This window comes from Oncorhynchus tshawytscha, linkage group LG07, assembly GCF_018296145.1.
Source record: "Oncorhynchus tshawytscha isolate Ot180627B linkage group LG07, Otsh_v2.0, whole genome shotgun sequence".
In the NCBI taxonomy this organism is placed as follows: Eukaryota; Metazoa; Chordata; class Actinopteri; order Salmoniformes; family Salmonidae; genus Oncorhynchus; species Oncorhynchus tshawytscha.
Window position 1 is genome coordinate 48,376,410 of NC_056435.1, and position 20,207 is coordinate 48,396,616.

General features: G+C 38.0%; 1 protein-coding gene across 1 annotated transcript; it reads left to right on the forward strand.

Moving 5' to 3' along the window:
- Positions 1 to 14,283: 14,283 nt before the first annotated feature.
- On the forward strand, positions 14,284 to 17,376 carry LOC112255501 (homeobox protein Hox-C11a). Its single transcript, XM_024428481.1, has 3 exons — positions 14,284 to 15,030; positions 15,791 to 15,799; positions 16,337 to 17,376. Exons 1-3 carry the CDS (start codon positions 14,325 to 14,327, stop codon positions 16,573 to 16,575), a joined length of 954 nt encoding a protein of 317 aa, XP_024284249.1. The 5' UTR covers positions 14,284 to 14,324; the 3' UTR covers positions 16,576 to 17,376.
- The last annotated feature ends 2,831 nt before the right edge of the window (positions 17,377 to 20,207 follow it).

Here is a 20,207-nt window from a genome sequence, read left to right on the forward strand (position 1 = left end):
AAGGGAGAGAGAGGCGAAAGAGAGATTGTGAAGAGGAATATAGGCAGGCAGTATTTTAAATTAAACGTACTGTATTTTGGTGTAATCAAATTCGATCGCATAGCATGCACAGTATGAAGTCAGATGTCCTTAAGAAGGAGGACGCATCTGGTTTATCACTACATATTTCGAAAAACAAATTAATAGTCCAAATATATGTTTATCTGACCTTGAGTCGCATAAAACGTAACAGTGCAAGGGGTTAAGTATTCCCTAGCCTGTAATTCTGTGTTCTTTGATAGACCTATAGAAACATCTCATTAGTAAACGCCCTGGAATGAAAGGCACAGTAATTTGGGAAAATATAATTTGTGATTTGTACATTTTTTGATACACATATATTTGACTTTGTAGTTTCCCATAACTTCACCAATACAATACCTACACACTTGTGGCTCACTCGCTAGGGCGTAACGTCCTAGATCAATCAAAGTTACGGATTTCATGCTATTGGATTCAAGTCAATAGTAAGTATCAATTAATAGATCAGTTCAATTCACGAATGCATAGCAGCCTGTATTTATAAACCATTTACGTCCATCGCCTGAGTTTAGTGGAATTATGATTGAACTGACCACGATTCTGTTTCATAAATTAGAGTTTATAGGGCTACTATAGCCTTTACGCCTATGTAGGCGACGGTGCATAATAGTGCATAATAGTTTACATCTAATCTACATTCCACCAGTAGTCTATTTAATAAGTCATGACATGATATTTTTCCAAAATCGACCCCAGAACCTATAACAATCATTAAATTACAGAATCCTAAAACAATTACAATGGTAATGCAAGGCTGAATTTGGGCTATGGTCTAAATAAGCATAGGACTATTATTTGATAGCCTATTGCCTTGATCGTATAGTGGACAATAAGACAGTTTTGGGGCATGTAACTGAAATCCTTAGTTGTGTATTTTCAATCAGTCACGGGCTCTAGGGGACGTGCATGGCCACGGTCAAGGACAACAACTGGCCCTACACCCTACTGCTGTTTTTTAAATTGCGTTTCGATATTGTTTGTCCATCACAACACTTTTATTTGCCAATATCGGTTATCTGGTATTACATTTCTCGTCCCACTTAAACACACAAACACACACACACGCATTTGCTGAGTTGCAGTCTTTAAAGGCTGGGGGGACTGCGATAAGCTATTTGAGGGTATTTTGTGACGGGTGGGCAAGTGTCCATGCTGCTATTTCTGTGCGGAATGATCCGCGGATTCTCTCGACGCTTGAGCGCAAAGTAATAGCCTATGTACCGTCATGACTATTTATCGACTGCGATTTGTTTACTGCAATAATAATTGGCGGCTTGTGTAGACTAATATCTTTCTCCGTAAACACTCGGACACATCCCTATTAGATCCCTCTTTAAAACGTGTATTTCCTGTGTAAATAACTGAGCAGTTGTCATGGAGGAGGTGAAAATGGTCTGGTTTAAGGCCGTCCCTTACTTAGCCCCACAAGGGCATGAATGAGGGCAGTGAAAATGGGTCCTAACTGCAAACGGCTCTTCTTTTGATTGGATTGATATTAATACCAAAAAGGCTAATACATGTTTTGAGAAGTCCATGTAATGTAGGCTTGTATTGGATATCCACTGTAAGATGTGAATTAGGTAGAGAAATTGCGCAAAAAGGATTTATTGTCACGCAATTTGGGCCTATCAGTTCCATCACCAAATACTGAAATTCACTTACCTTCTATGCATTGATGATTATTGCTTGTTGTCTGCTACATATTTTCTATTATCCTTATAGTCATTATCATATTGAAAGCTTTAACTAGGCTATATTTGAATGTTATAAAATGTTGTCAGTAGCTGTATTATTGTGTTTGCAAGGAATTTGGAATAAGTTCTCCCCTATAGGAATTTCGTTCATGAAAATACAGTTATAGATGTCCTGAATTGTTTGTGCTGCGCTCTCTCTCTCTCTCTCTCTCTCTCTCTCTCTTTCTCTCGCTCTCTCTCTCTCTCTCTCTCTTTCTCTCTCTCTCTCTCTCTCTCTCTCATCTCATCTCATCTCATCTCAGTATTATTCAATATGTTACCCGTTTGTTGTCTCCACGTAATCAACTCACTTGCGAGTAGGCATATGCTATATTGTAAAAATTAGAATGTAGATAACTGCATTTTAGAATGTCCCATGTGATAAGATTTTCGTTTTGTCTGTGTTGTTATGTAACATCATATCCAGTGTATAGAATACATTGGCGATTGTGTGCCCTGCCCTATACCAATATGAATTACATGAATGTTTCAATGTATGTGTAAGATTTATTATGTCTATTAAAATATGTTAACTTTTATATTTTTATCATATTGTTAAGGTAATTATCCTGATTTTTCTGAGTTACAGTTCATATAAGGAAATCAGTCAATTGAAATAAATGAATTGCGCCCTAATCTATTGATTTCACATGAATGCGAAAACAGATATGCATCTATTGGTCTCAGGATCTCGTCGCGGTATTTCTGTTAATTCAAATTGCCATAAATTAACTGCAATTTTGCTCGTTGTCCGTAGCTCATGCCTGTCCATACCGTAATTCACAAGGTTGACGTCACCAAATACTGAAATTCACGTACCTTCTATGCATTGATGATTACAGCTTGTTGTCTTCTACATATTTTATATTATCCTTATAGTCATTATCATTTTGAAAGCTATAAGTAGGCTATACTTTAATGTTGTAAAAAGTGGTCAATATGACGCCATACACGGTCTGCGGTTGTGAGGCCAGTTGGACATGCTGCCAAATGCTTTAAAATGACATGGTAAAGAAATTCATGTTAAATTATCTGTCAAAAACTCTGGTGGACATTCCTGCAGTCAGCATGCCAATTGCAGCTCCCACAAAACTTGAGACGTCTGTGGCATTGTGTGGTGTGACAAAACTGCACATTTTAGAGTGGTCTTTTCTTGTCCACAGCACACGGTGTACCTGTGTAATGATTATGCTGTTTAATCAACTTCTTGATATGCCACACCTGTCAGGTGGATGGATTATCTTGACAAAGGATAAATGCTCACGAACAGCGATGTAAACAGATTTGTGCACAAAAGTTGAGAGAAATAGTATTTTGTGCTTATGGATGTCTGGGATCTTTTATTTCAGCTCATGAAACACGGGACAAGCACTTTACAAGTGGCGTTTATATTTTTGTTCTGTGTAATTGGAGTTATGATTAACATCAATATTGTTACAAATGGAGGGGTTATCGACGTTTCTGTGTGCATGTAGGCTAAACATAAAGCACATGTAGAGTACACGCCATTCTGTGCATCCTAACAACCAACATAATACTGCAAACGCATTCACCTTACCCGAGGCGCACTAACAGAGGTAGCCTGACGCCTTTTTGATTCTCAGCCATTCATTTCAAGCAAATCATTTTATAAGGTATAGTGAGTGGTACGAGAGCTGATAGCAATGAATCCAGTTATGTTTCCTTGTATAAACAAGCTGGACGTAGCAAGCTATGCTTTTACAAGGCTGCGAAAAGGATGCAATAAAATAATATATTTGCTGTGTAACACTTTCCCCGCTGCTTGCACATCCGCATAACAGTATGGTTAAGCAATATAGGCCGATTATCGGAAATTGCAACATGACGATATTTTTTTAGGAACGCATCAGCCTTTGTTTTGCTTTGCTCTTGAAATTTGTAATTTATCTTCAACCATACACTTTGCTTAATAGATGTAGTTTTATGAGAGGAACTTTAATTTGTGAAAACGTTTGTTTCTCAGCGCAGGCTTAGAACCATTTGATCGGGCCTTGTTACAGCTCCAGACACCAAAAACATCAATAGCAACTACCACCTTGTGTTCAGAATAAAAAAGCTTATTCCATCATATTCATGCTTTTGCATAACTGGATTTGTCGCACTGAACTTGAGTTAACTTAGTGCTTTATTTATAGAAATGCTTTCAGATTCACACATTCACACGTAGGCCTGCCTCTGATCACACATAGCCTACCTCTATTCAACTTGACATTGAGTTTAGCGAAAACATAGTATAGTGTTAATTTCGACCACTTTTAACTTTAAAGGCCATCCATAGGCTCTCTAGCCTAAATTCATTTTACAAATAATTTAAGCATTATCCAAATGTCTTGTCTTGACCATATATCTGCGTTAAAAAAACATGTATTTAAAAGCCTTTTTGAGATTTAGCTAATTATTTGGATTTTAGCCTATCGTAATCGGTTCTTAAATCTAACCTAGATATTGTATGTCTGCGAAAAATAAACGAAAAGTGAATTAGGCTGCACTTAAAGGTAAAATTCACTAGTTTTGGCCATGCATGTTTAGTGGGGGGGACAAGTCACAAATGTTAGGCATTACTCTTTATACAGGGTAGCCTAGTGGTTAGAGCATTTGGGCGGCAGGGTAGCCTAGTGGTTAGAGCATTGGACTAGTAACCGAAAGGTTGCAAGTTCAAATCCCCGAGCTGACAAGGTACAAAATCTGTCGTTCTGCCCCTGAACAGGCAGTTAACCCACTGTTCCTAGGCCGTCAATTAAAATAAGAATTTGTTCTTAACTGACTTGCCTAGTAAAATAAAGTTTTTTTTTTTTTTTTTTTAAATACAGAGCTATGTGTCTGCACTGGTTATACTCCTGTTCTTGCTGTCAAACAACAAGTCTTGTGGAATGTAGATTTAGTCTCAGGGTTACATTTTATCAAGTTGGCTAGTCACAATGTCTTATTCTAATTATTAATGCAGTTAAAGTATATCTTCCCATATGCATGGAGACGCTGAATGCGTTTTTCACCTAAACCTTTTGGTCAAATGTGTCTGTATAGACTTAACCTCCCTTTGCATCTGGTACGTCCAAGTGGAGCTGCTGAATGTATCATTTATATTGAAAATACAGATGCAAGTGTATGACATATATCAAATTGGATAACCAACAGCTAGTTTTGACTTTGAGACGGTCTGCAGGCTCTTTTATGGCGGCTTGTCTGTGAAGCTCAAAGGTCAGAGCTGTCTACGTTGACGCAGACCTTGAATGTGAGACCAAGGCCTCCCTCTGCGGAGAGAGACCGGCTGGGAGATTCTGTTTGTGAGTCTCTGCGCTCCATAGAGTTGTGTCACATCCAAAAGGACCTAAATCGCAATTTGGCCTCAAGAACGTTGTGTGCATTTTAGTTTTAGAGTTGAGTGTACTGTTTTAATAATTATATATATTTACAAAAGATAGGATAGAAAAGGCCAAGATAGCCTTCTTCCGGTATTAATTATGCCACGAATGAGAACTTAATAAATGTTTTCCATATTTTCGGATTGTTTTACCAGATTTGCATGAAATTTTATGTGACCATTTATGACATTGTTTTTCCTTACTTTAGTCTATTGAGAAAATGTATATTTCAAGTAGATTTTTTCTATTTTCCATGTAAATGTCATAATTTATTGATTAGGTGAAGCGTAGGCCTAACATAAATATTAAATTGACCTCGGTCCAGAGATAAACAAAGAGAATAGTTATAGGCTAGATACAAGAAGTGAATATCACTGTTTTACGTGTGAGGTTTGTGTGTAAAACCAAAATACATAATTTTTGCCGTTTTCTGTTATGCCTTTTGAACTGTGCTGTAAGCGAAAACAATTATAGGTTTCCCAAAAAGTGTTATTGTGTTCATTCAGCATCTTGATCGAAAAACTACGGGATGTAACATTTGAGCGCTTCAGTATTAGCCTGTAGTCAGATAACTAGTTTTTAGACGAGTTATTAAGGCCTACATGTCTGGAACTTCAGGATGAAAAAGCAATGGCATACCTTAACGTGAAGAAATTTTGTTTATTTTTTTGCTGGTACGTTTCCTAACCCATAACGACTATTTAATAGGCTACTCCCCTCAGTTTTCTTCTTTCGAGTTGATCTATTTACAACTTAATGAAATTATATAATAGCCTATGCCAAGCAGCATGTGCAAATACTGTTCGACAGATTGTGTTTAGTCGTTATCCAGGCTTAAGTTAATAACCATGCCTTGATAAAATCTAAAATGACATGATATACCTTATACGTGTGTATATTGTGTATATATACCTTATATATATGTATATTATATACAGTAGGCTATAAGCATGAGTATTACAATGTTAATACCAATAATGTTTTCTATAATCAATACGCAAAAAATTTAGTTTCTAATGAAACAATAGTTTTATCAAACCAAGTAGAGAAAAATAGCCTGCTCCTGGATTTTTTAACAAACACGAGGACTGATTATAGGTCCATGTGCCTTTATTTTGCCTAGAATAATGTATATTTATATCCACTAACCTGTGGGTCTAGATTAATCACTGGAAAATGCTTCTGGATACATTGTATTCTTAAATAGGAAGTTTCCTTCATTCTTGCCCCTTCTTCCACCATTTGCTTTTCACTTCCAAAGCCAATTGCCAAGTTCAGTCACCATTGTTTGTTTGTTTGCGCGTGCGTGCGTGTGTGCGTGTGCGCGTAAGGGGGAAATAAAGAGAGAAGAGAGAAGAAAGAGAGGCCTACACAATTTAGCCTGGCGTATTCACTGTCTTTTATTGTCATAGCACTATTTAACGAGTTTCAAACCTTAGTTGTAGCCAACTAAAGTCTAAAGATTTTTCCCACTAAATTCGGTAAATCGGTGTCAAGGTCATATTTGGAGCATGTGCTGCTTATTTACAGACACCGTATCACAATTCTCTATCAAGCAACCGATAGATCTTCAAATATGGCTTTGTGAACAATATATCAGTGATATCTGAACAACGAATCTAACGTAATATTGAATTACACTTCATATCCAAACCTCAGACGAAGGTGTTGTTATCCCACCTTCTTCAGTGACAACAAATTAATTGAGGTTTTGTTTCAAAATCTATATGGGCGATGCCATTTTATAAAGTGTTTAAACACAATTAAAACAAACAAACTAATCTAAAACTATTTTAGTTGTATCCGTTTGTATAAACTATTAAATTGTAGTTGGGCAATTTGTTCAACTCGGCAGATGTTGGTGTCTGTTATTAAGACTCTTCCAATGGAAGGAATTTAAATGTTCACATTTTCCGAGATGGCCTATGCCTTATTCTTCTTAATTTAAAAAAAGTGTATTTTCACAGATATAATGTAAACAACAACTGAATTGGAATAGGCATGTGAATTTATACGCCCCAATATAATATGGGAGCATGGTAAAACAAAAAGGTGGCCTATGCCAAATTAAGATTAGACCCTACATTCTTTACAAAATCTTAAAAAATGTATTCTGCTTAGATTCTAAGTAAGTTTTATGCACGCCCTTTGTCTATTATTTTTGCGATACTGCTGTTTAGACAGACTTTATCATGTGCGTCTCCTAATCATTTTGACTTTGTACACACTTATCAGATAGGTTTAAGTTTTACGCACACATTTTGTCTATTCTTATATTCAAAGTAGGCCTGTTATTAAATTGCCTAATTAATCGCCATAATGTCTTGATAACTAAAACGCATCACCTGCTTGTTTTTTAGAGTCATTGTCATCACTATACTGTATTTGGAATCTTGTTGGGCTGTTCAGTATGCATGTGCTAGGCCTTTCGACATAATCCTTCGTCATATTTGCCTTTGGGCTATAGGCCTACCTACTGTATGAAGACCTACATGCTTACTGAAAAATGCCATGCGCAAAACTATTTCAGAGGTGGATATCAAAGAAACATTTGTTTCCACATGAGTGCATCATACAAATGGCAGTGTTTTGATGTTCAAGGTTTCCACACATCTGTCCCAGAGGACGGTGCGGAACATCGTCCCAGTGTTTCCTGCCGTCTATGTGGGCGGGAACCCACATACAAATTGAAGGTCAAGTTAGTAAGCTCCTTATATGGGGCTCCACTGTCCATCGCAAATGTTTTGGGAAAAGGGCAAGAAAGACCGGTTAAAAAAAGAGGGGGAAAAACTGTTCTTTAAAGTCGTAGCAATATGGTGGTTGTATTTTATTTTAAAGTTCTCGTTGAGTATAAAGAAAGACTTACAACTTAGGCGGATAGAGAGAGACGGGAGAGGAAAGGTTCCAGGGCTCGTTTTGAAAGAATAAATTGTTTCTCAACAAGAATAGAAGATGTAATATATCCAAAGTGATCGGGATGCCAACTTCAAAAGCGGCAGTCTCCGCTAGATCTGAAGGCAGCAGTGTCTTGAGTTGGAAAGGAAATTAAACATCATAAAGAGAGAGGCTCAATTAGGGGCCCAATGCTTAAGCGCTACCGAATCCTGTAGGAAACAAAGACGGATATTCGGTAAGAAAATACAGATTCTATTTCCTTTCTCATAAATCTACTTTACCTTTCAGATACTTAAGAAAAACGTTTTACCGCGTTTTTTTGTTTGGTCTTAGATAGTCAAATGCCAAATGTCTCAAGTCAGCGAAAGTTCATCGAGTATTTTGGACATGTCGTGATTTTTAACCCAGGCTATTACTAAAGCAATGTTATCCCATTTATTAATACTATAGAATCGGAAAAAGACTATCTTTTAGTTTGCGCTAGTATAGTAGCACGCATAATCTGAGCAACGCTATTTCCCTTTTTTTAATGAATAAATTCACACATTTGTGGTTACTTAGGTTCATGTTTATTTTCACAAAGGTAGCACGGGATTTTATACGTTTTGTCAGAACATTATCAAAGTCAATGATGCATTACAATGTAGGCTTCCTTGTTGATTCGTGCATTGGTACGCACTGATATTGTCATTCTATCAGTTGATTTTAGAGTATGTCTATGCAAAATGGAGACATTGGCTGGTCCTGGGATATCGACCACATGACTTGTTATCCAAACTCCATACAAATATATGAAGGATAATTCTCAATTCATGAAGTTTATGACGCCTCTCGTCAAATAGCCAATGGGACGAACAAATAGACACGATTTGGGTTCAATTCCATTGAAACTCGGGCAGTTCAGTAAATGAATACAAATTAAATGAGCGTTTTTGATGGAAACTATCATTCAAAATATAATAGTACGGTAGGCTAAGTATGTTGGCCATGTGGGAATCAAATATAGGCCTACCCAATCCTGATCTTGCAGGAACCATGTTCAAACCAACTGGGTCGTCATAACCCTAAAATGTGACAATTTCCAGTTGAATCTCAGCTAATTAACGGAATTGACTGATGAGGCCTTGGTGCAGCCATCACTTGCATGCCCATAGTGGGTTTGAGAGCTCCACGGGACAGGGCACATGTAGTCTGAACGATAAAGACATCCCGGGCCTCATTGGCTTATTATTGTTTGTCGTAGTGACATTATAGTGGTGGTATATAGTACTTGTATAGCTATTTAGGTTATAGGTTGTTGTTTTGAGCGGGTATGCTTTCCACTGGATGTCCGTTTAATATTCCATTTGATCAATATTTGTTTGTTGTTGGCTCAATGCTTAATTACCATGTGACAGACACTACTGCATGTCGGTATTTTGGTTTGAACCAAGACAAGTGTGTTTTGTTAGTTCGTTTTTAATAATCTAATTGGATTTCAACGTTGATGAGACCTAATCACCTTGACGAGTTTTGTCTGAAGTATTACTGTTTTTGACAAGTTGATTCTTATCATTAGGCCAACTGCACAAACGTTGCATTTGTTCCTGCACATGGAGGTACAAACGAAATCTAGACACTTGGATGAATGTTGAGTCCTTTCCAAATACGGTGACATAGGCTAATGGTTATTTGGGCTATATTACGATTGAAAATATTGCCACAATTCGGCGTATTCATGCTCCAACGTATGTTATTTGAATAAAAATAAAAATACAAATTTAAGAAATAAGCTGTGCCTACTCAAATGTTTTCATGAATTTGTACGAAGCTTATTTAAGACAGAGGAAACGCAATTAACCACAGCTTTGGTAATAGTAGGCTATATTAACTTGTTGCTGCTTTTGGGACCGTAACAAAATGAGTATTTGGTAATGACTGACTATACGTCAGATGCCTATTTCCATATTTAAAAACCAGTGTAAAAGTCGCACACTAGGGAAGACAGGCAACCGACCTTAAGTTTAATTATAACGTTTTCAGTGTTTGTTGATACTAGTTTTTCCTGACAGCATCTAGACACATTGCTGTGCACAAGGTTTTCTCATTATTTTTGCCCATTTCCTATTTGTCCTAAGAGATGATAGTCCAGTAGGCTTGTCCACGCCAGTCGTGCAGATTCAACCGACAAATGACAGACAATTCTCACAAATACATCTGCAAATTGCAGCCTATACGGTTTTTTCTTCTTCGTATGATGCAAAAATGCAGTCATTGAAATAACATTAAATTCTAAACCATACGACCACAAATTACTCTGCCACAAGGTGGAGAAAATTGTCCACTAAAATCAATCCACATCCCTTAATTGTTATATTAGACCCTATTGGAAGTGACAGACGTGCTATGAATAAACAATGAATGAAGAAAAAAAATCGTTATTATATATTTTCGCGGTTTTGGTGTTTATTGCGCACACAAGCATAGAATAAATATATTTCGTTCGAGGAGCGATATTCTTTCAACGCTGACTTTCCCTGGGATAAACCATACCTCAGCTAACCCTCCAAAATATTTTTTCATAGCACATTTTGGTTTGTTATATCCAAGAGTGGGCTACCCTCTACATAAATTATCCCACCAATAACGAGACAGAAAAATCCACACATTTAAAGTTGGGTACTTTATCGTAAAGTATTTATTCATTGTTTATCATTGTTTTAGGCTATATATTGTAGCCTATGTTTATAGCCTATCATCTATATGGCTAATTTCCATAATCAATAGGCTATCACATGATAAATCCTCTCTTCTTCAATTATGGTTCGCCAAACAACTTGCACAACCAAGGCCTACTGTTGTGTGCTTCGGCCTACTGCACAGTTAACTTATGGTATCTTCACGTAAGGGCCTATGTGTTAAAAACCTGTTTCCCATTTTCAGTCGCTGTGGCTCGTTGCTTTTGCCAGGACCTCAGTGTAACCATGGCCTTTTTTGTTGATGCTTGAATCTCTTCACAGCTCATACAACCGAATTTAATAGGTTGGCTGACATCCAATTAAAATTATCTGGGCCATGAGGGGACAATAATGTTATTTCACACGCTTGCCACATTGAGCGCTTGTTTCAGCTCGAATTTATGTAGGTATATACATTTGATGAAGCTAACTTAACCACTGTCTTGAGAGAAAATATAGCCTATCCTCTTCTCCCTTTTGTCTCTATTTTCATGATTTCTCTTTGGATTAAAAATACTCAAGGTCTATAGTTGTTGGTTTACTATAATGGGTGGTGTTGCCTTACGTGGATTTCGCGGACAGACACTTTGTCAAGTCTTCTCCACAACAGTGTTATTTTCAAGCAGCCAATGGCAAATATTTACAAAAAAGATCGAGTTCAAGTCTCATGACGCTAGAGACAATTGACGCTTTTTGGGATATTAGGATACCCTCATCGAGATTATATTTGTTACACACAATATTAAACGGTTGAAGAGAGACAGACAGTTTTAGGATAAATATCTTAATTCAAGTCGAAGGAATATCTCGATTTGTTTTATATCAATGTCCTATTGCGAACAGGCTTGAGCTAACCTAGCTTTCCAAGTGCACGCAGGCCTTCATGAAAGCAATGTAGCCACTCATATTCAGATGCTATAGGCTACATGCTAATCTGTATTGAGAAATAATCTGTAGAAAGAAATTTGTATTGTGCCTAAAAGAAACAGTATAGCCAGTATGTTCAAATGAACACTGTATAGTGCACTTGGCATCCCTGCAGTTTGGAAGAGAGCACTTAATGGCCATACACGGCCGACTGTCCCAGGAAGAGAATACAATTTTTATGGCAGGCTATTTGTTTATTAGTTCTACTGCTCTCCAGGTGCAGTTTATGTGTACCGAGATTCAATCTTATCTTTTGCTGAATGTGACAAGAGATATACAGATATATTTCAAAGCAAACGCTATTGCTAACATTATATTGTGCACACATCGCACCTCTCTTTTCTTGAATTTCAACAGCTTTAGAATGCATGCATGTAGCCTATGAAATATTTAACACAGTAAGTAAACACAATGATGTATAGTCTTCTTGTATGTGTCTGTTTCGGGTATGCTACATTTTGTGATTGTGGTCGAGATGTAAGGAATTAAAATGGCACAAATCTTTGTAAACTTCCCTCCTTTCAACAAAAGCCTACTAGCCAAATTGGTGAAGAAAAGTCCATTTACTGCAGCTATTCCGCCTTTTATGGTGGTAGCTTGCAGGATTTTGGTGGTCAAATTCAAGTGCTGTGTCTGGACAGCTGTCGGATTTCTTTGTACTTGATTGCAGGCTTCTTGCGCCTCGACCTCAGGTCCTGAACATGTTCCTGCTTTTTTTTAAATGTTTACTTTTATTTAACTAGGCAAGTCAGTTAATAACTAATTATTTTCTTCAATGACGGCCTAGGAACTGTGGGTTATCTGCCTTGTTCAGGGGTAGAATGACAGGTTTTTACCTTGTCAACTCGGGGATTCGATCTTGAAAACTTTCGTTTACTAGTCCAACGCTCCAACCACTTGGCTACCTGCTGCCTGCTGAATGAAACTCAAACGATGCGGTATTATTTGTCCGCACAGCATAACGCTGAAGCTTTAGTACTTTCTGTCTGGCATTATATATTGAACACTATTATATATTAACATTATTTATTGAGCGCTTTTACTCATTTCTAGTTCAATGAAACTCTTTGGTCTTTGTTAGTGATGGGAAACTTATGTTTTCGAATATGCATAATGGCTTGTCATCCCGGGTTCTGGTTGATGCAAAAATGCATGGAAGAAATCTAATGTGCTATAGAGAGCTTGCATTCCTTTTATGCCTTCTCCCTTTTTAGCCTATTCCCAACGTGCAAAGTGCAAACGTAGGGACATCCGAACACGTGTAGGGAGCCATATTTATATTTGGATTTATCTGGAATATAAATTAAATAATACATTAAAATGAGTGAAATGTCACAGACCGAGCATTTATCCCATAAATAGATGGCCAATATACAAATACAATGATATTAAGTGGTTTGTATAATTTGTCGAACGTATATAAATCTCCACGTGTAAGCTAAAATCTACATATGTAAAGCCGGGTTAATGTCTAAACATATTCATTTAGGGAAAAGCAATGGTGCGTGCGCGCGCGCACACAAACACACGCACACACACACACACACACACACACACACACGCACACACAAACACAGGTTATAAACTCAAGAACTATGTTTTTGCTCTTTGACTTCCTTGTTTCCATCACGTCGCCAAACACTGGCCTAACAAAAAAATATATTCAGAATTTCGATGCAAATGTACATTCATGTTTCTTTCTTTTCGTGATCTTGGTTATGGGGGTAGAGCAATGACCCGCGTTAAAATTGGGTTCTTAACGAGATCTTTAATAAACCAGTTATTACAACAGGTTTACTTGGAATTCATAACATATAAACTAAACCATCCGACTAGATGATAATAAACATGTGATCTACATTTTATTTGCTGAAATATCAGGCTATATGGAAATTGGGCCTTCATGCAAATTCATTCACAAAAGACGACTGTATGAAATTCTAAGTGTTATCATCATTTATTTGTAATAATTCAAGAGTTTGTAGAATATGTTCAATGTTCACTTCAAGTTTTTTTGATAGGATAGAGGATTAATAGAGGTCTTTCATTGGTAGGAAAATAAATTGGGGAAAGGGGTAATCTCAAACACTGCACGCTCACGTGGTCGAAATTCACTAAGGGCAGCAAAATAACCATTATAGCTGACATTTGCATGGCCTCATAATAATAATAACCATAATAATAGTAATAATAATAACATTAATAATCATTATTATTATAATAAAAAACCCGTACCTGTTAGTTATTTACTATGCATTGCATTGCGCGTGTACTATACGGTACAAGAGTTTTTATTATGATTATATCGTTCAGAGACTAAAGCAAAAAATGGTAAGATACCTGATATTGATTTTTATAATACTCATGCGGTGTTGGAAAACCAATCGTTTGAACCTTCTATATTTTACCTAAGTGAACCACTCCTACACATGTAAGTGTTCCAAATTGATATATGACAATATCTACTTTCAATCACGTGTCTTGGGGCGACTTAGACGGATAGCACGTCATCTCGCCTTCCCAAATTTTCTCCTTCTGCAGTTCGAATCCAATACATCTATCTATAGTGCAAGAGAACGGGGAGAAAGATGTTTAACTCGGTTAATCTGGGAAACTTCTGCTCACAGACGCGAAAAGACAGGACTTCCGAGTTCGGAGACAGAGCGAGCTGTGCGTCCAACATTTACCTCCCCAGCTGCACATATTACGTCCCCGAATTTTCTGCTGTCTCTTCGTTCCTGCCACAGGCCCCATCTCGGCAAATCACCTACCCGTACTCCACGAACCTCTCCCAAGTGCAACCGGTTCGGGACGTTTCTTACGGTTTGGACCCCTCAACTAAGTGGCACCATAGAGGGAACTATGCGTCCTGCTACTCTGGGGAGGAACTGGTACATAGAGACTGCCTTCCGCCATCGTCCACCATGACAGAAATGCTGATGAAAAACGAAAGTGTATACAGTCATCACCATCATCACCACAACCACCCAAGCTCCAACCACCTATCCACAGGCTTTTATTCGGGTGTGGGGAAAAACCACGTTCTACCGCAGGGCTTTGATCGCTTTTTCGAAAGCACACACAATGGGACCGAAAACAGCTCGACAGAGAACTGTGCTCAGAACGGTGAATCCAGTAAGCTGGATTCGGAGTCTCAGCCGCCTGCCGCCCTCCTCCATAGCGCCACAGGCCCTGATAAAGACCCAGAGGATGAAGATGAACACGTTAATTCTGGTTCTTGTGCTTCTTCATCGGGCAAGAAAGACGACAGCGCCAACAAAACAAGCCACTCGAGTAGGTACCGAAGCTGTAAAAAAGGTTAAAGGACTAGCCCGGTATTTTTGTCGGTCAGATTTTATGTGGAGTTTTATAAGCATTCAACGGATTTTATTATAACCTACAAAGCTCTTTCTTCCTACAAGAAAACATTTTACGATGGGAAAGCGCTTTGAAAAAAACGATACGTTACACACAGGCAGCAGGCAGCAGCTCTCCCAGTCTGTGAAATTTTAATAGCCCGCTATTGTGACAAACGGTAACTTTGGTCATGAACTTGCGCTGGGCGATGTTTCACCAAGTTGTCGAGGGTAAAAAGCAATTGAGCAGAACACTGCTTTTGGGTGTCCTTTGATTTCCCCCCCCCCCCTTCTCAGCAGCCTCCTGTAAGATGCAGAAATGCTACTGTGTTGCTACTCTGGACAGGTTGCTTTACGCATTAACAGCAGCTAGCATATTTGTTCGATCGAGATTGCATGTAAAAAATAATAGCCTAATAATAGTTGTGATAATCATATTGTTTTGTTTCTTTGGGACCTATGCTCTTCTCAAAACGTGCATATGTATTGGTAACCGTGCAAGTAGGCTAGCCCAGTATTTTAGTTTGTAGGGTAATCAATTATTTAAAACTTCCAAGCGTTGAGATCTTACTCTAGGCTATTCTGTAAATCACCAACAAACTCGTTCGGTTTTGTTATAGTCCATGTAGAATATGATAAACCAATAAGCAAATAGCCTAGATATAATTCACTCATATTCATTTGAGACTTATAAACAGTGGCTCCCAGTCCGTAGGCCCAAGCGCCCCCATAGAGGCATGGAAGAATTTGTCTCTAGCCTATAATTATATCCCACCTATTTGATTGGCAGTAATGCTATCTAGGTATGCAGTGTTAATTCGCTATAGATGATCGCATTATGATATGAAAGGAAGGTTCATTTTTTCCATGATAGCCATACATTCCCATTTATTATGGCAGTGTTGAGTGGGGAATGTAAGGCAGGTAGTGAGGTGAAGTGCAATGTCTGTCGTTTCGTGAATAGCGTTACAAAACTCGTCAATAGATTTTATAGAGATGGTTGATTATAGTTGTATGTTACAAGAGGATGGCACTGGGGGCCATGGATTTAAAGATACAGAGAAAGAAAATGAATGTGCAGGCTTGAGGGTGGGCTACGTGTTTAGGACACTTGCATTTTATCAAACTTAACATACCTACGTTCTGAATCCCCATACGTTTCAGCGTGTATCGTAATGCTTGTTTCATTTGAAAAAACACTCGACCTTACATTCTCCTGATGATTTGTTTTATATTGCTCTAAGGTACACCACGCACCAGGAAGAAGAGGTGTCCTTACACGAAGTTCCAGATTCGGGAACTGGAAAGAGAGTTCTTCTTTAATGTTTATATCAACAAGGAGAAACGGTTGCAGCTCTCCAGAATGCTAAACCTCACTGACCGTCAGGTCAAAATCTGGTTCCAGAACCGCCGAATGAAAGAAAAGAAATTAAGCCGAGATCGGCTGCAGTATTTTTCTGGAAATCCCTTATTTGTGAACTAAACTCTAAACTGGCAGTTTTGGTGAGAAATAATCATCAATATTATCATCTCTAAAACTGAATTGCCTTTGGAGGACAAGGCCGGACTCGACTGGCCAAAAACAAGTGTTTATAGGTCATTCATGGAAACGCTGGGACTGGAAAGAAAATAAGTTATCAATATGTTTTACGTTTCCTTGTTTTGTTGAACCAATAACATGAACCAGCATAAAACAAGACATTGGAGAAATGTATCTCTGACAATAGCAGAGCAATGAAGGTAAACTATTCCATTTTTTTCCAATGAAAGATTTATATTTACCGTTTGTCACATTCGGCCAAAAATTTGAAACGTAATGGCAAGTACAACATCAGTATTTATTTTTGTTTGATTATATCCTATTTCGATTCACTTGTGAAATTCTGTCTTTCCAGTGACATTTCTCTCTGTATCTCTGTATTACATCATTATCCTTTCTTTGTGAAAATGATTTTGCTCCAAACTGAACCGACTTGAGGACAGCCGCACAGACTCTTCTTCATAGATATGCAGATATATAAACATTTTTGCAGCAACCAAGAACTTCGCCACGAATCATCGGTCCCAAATGAATCTCCTTTGACTATATGACTGTATATATATATTTCATTTGTTTATAAAATGTTATCACTTAACCTAATTATTATATTTTCAAGAATTCTGAAAACAACTTAGCTGTAGGGCTACAAGCTCTTTGACTATAGCCAGCTTTTTGTTGATTGCTTTACATTTACATGTTATGCAGTATTAAGATATGATGTTGCATAAGCCTATATGCATCAAGTGAAAGAATGTAACATAAAAATAAACGAATAGTGATTCTTACAACAAGCCATTCTTTGAGAGTTTTATATTATTATTTTTTTACTGTGTCTAGGTCTGTATTTCAACGAACAACTACCGAGAACGTAATATTATACTTTGTGTATTCATGCAGAATGCTTGGTCTTTTGCAGAATCAGTTGGGCTAGTCCTCAATGCTTGTAGAAGATCATTGCAAGTTACGTTCTACTTGACTTCTTAAGTAGGCCCTTAATAGCACAGTATACAAATAAAACGCTGTGAAACCCTATACATGTCCCTGACAAGTCGTTGAGATTTCATGTTAAGATTCATGGAAAATAAGTATAGGCTCTTTCTCAGAACTCAACTAGGTAGGCTAATTGCTACAAATCAAAAATACTTGTCTACACACAAATCAATAGGCTAAAACTAGGTAAAATGTCAGATTAAAATATTGGGAGTGCTTGTAACATAGTTAAACTATTTTTCATGAACATGAGGGTGCTACATTTGTCTTAATTGCCCACTTCTCTTATTTTCACGGAAAACTCTGCAAATAATTAGAGGTGCTATAATGTTGAATTTGTTTTCGTCCATGTATGACCTATAGGCTATATGTAAAGTAAAACACAGTTGCGTGTGCGTGCATGTGTGCGCGTGTTAGTGATGTTGTTGAGTGAATGTGTCAATGAGCTGGCCTGGTCTAGACACTGTCATAAAGACAGGGGCACTAAATAGCTACTTTTCTCTTAATTACACCGTCTGCCCAGTGGAGAGATTCCTTCCATCGTAAATAGAGAGGTCGAGTAGGCTATAGGTGGCCGTTTACGTAAAAACATATAAACATCCTATTTGAAACATGTCTGATTTAGATAACATCCCGAGCGCACTATCTTCACGTCATCCACTAGGCCTATATCTTTATCCATTTGCGCTTGGGACAACAAAACGACGACAACTTGGATATCCGTTTCTGGAGAGAAAAAAACTCAAGTTTATCGACCATTTGGTATAGGCCTTTACCTCACCACTGATGTCCTGCGGCTGTGACATGTTTTTTACTCTGTGGCTGCCGACGCATTTACGCATAGGCTATATCTAATGTTATTCATACCGATGCGCAACAATTTACAGATATGGAGGACTTTGAACGTTTAGGTGTATTTTGATGTTTTGCGAGAAAGAAAGAGATATTGTCTTTGAACTTTCGTGAAGTCAAGGCCATCACCTTTAACCCTACGCAATAAAGTTGAATCCGAGACTGGCTTTGCTCTCGAAAATGCGGGTACCAACTGGTGAGCCAGCCAATGAGGGTTGCAAACGAAAGAGTGTCGGGGGGAATGGGGGATGGGGTTTGAAGGGGGATGTTTAGAGAACCTACCATTGACCTCCTGAAAACTGACGCTATAATAGGCTAATGTTTTTTTTTCAACCTGTTATGAATGTGTTAGATTTTTGAAAAACAATTTGCCATGTTTTGTTTGCTATTGTTTAATATCTGTTTAATTTTAGGTATTTGTGAACCCAAAATAAGCAAAACAGTTAGTCTGTTTTGGATACGCTTTATATGCATTTTTTATTTATTTTAATTTTACCTTTATTTAACCAGGCAAGTCAGTTAAGAACAAAATCTTATTTTCAATGACAGCCTAGAAACAGTGGGATAACTGCCTGTTCAGGAGCAGAAAGACAGATTTGTACCTTGTTGGCTCGGGGATTTGAACTGATAACCTTCCGGTTACTAGCACAACGCTCTAACCACTAGGCTTCCCTGCCGCCCCTTGCATGATCACACTATTATAATTAATTTGCTGTAGGCTAATTGAAATGGAAAAGCAGCCCCAATTTGACATCTGGAGTGCAGCAATTTGACGTCCTCAAGCAATTGAATAGTGTAACATGTATTTTGTTAAACCAGATTGGAACTTTGAGGTCTAAGTGTATAACACTGTCCAACACTCCAAATAAACTAAACGTTTTGCATTTTCCATATTTTCATGTGGCCTCATATGGGCTACTTCAAAAGTCTCATACATACAGGATGAAATAATAGTTAGATATAGGCCTACATATACTGAGTGTCCAAAATATTAGGAATAGCCTCTATTTCCATGACATAGACTGACCATGTGATTCCAGGTGAAAGTTATGATCCCTTATTGTTGTCACTTGTTAAATCCACTAGAATCAGTGTAGATGAAGGGAAGAATGGTTTTTAAGCCTTGAAACAATTGAGACATCAAATGTATTTATAAAGCCTTTCTTACGTCAGCTGATGTCACAAAGTGCTGTACAGAAACCCAGCCTAAAACTCCAAACAGCATGCAATGCAGGTGTAGAAGCACCATGGCTAGGAAAAACTCCCTAGAAAGGCCAGAACCTAGGAAGAAACCTAGAGAGGAACCAGGCTATGAGGGGTAGCCAGTCCTCTTCTGGCTGTGTCGGGTGGAGATTATAACAGAACATGGCCAAGATGTTCAAATGTTCATAGATGACCAGCTGGGTCAAATAATAAGTATCACAGTGGTTGTAGAGGGCGCAACGGGTCAGCACCTCAGGAATAAATGTCAGTTGGCTTTTCATAGTCGATCATTCAGAGTATATCTACCGCTCCTGCAGTCTCTAGAGAGTTGAAAACAACAGGTCTGGGACAGGTAGCACATCCGGTGAACAAGTCAGGGTTCCATAGCCGCAGGCAGAACAGTTGAAACTGGAGCAGCAGCAAGACCAGGTGGACTGGGGACATGGTCCTAGGGCTCAGGTCCTCCAAGACAGAAAGAAAGAAAGAAAGAAAGAAAGAAAGAAAGAAAGAAAGAAAGAAAGAAAGAAAGA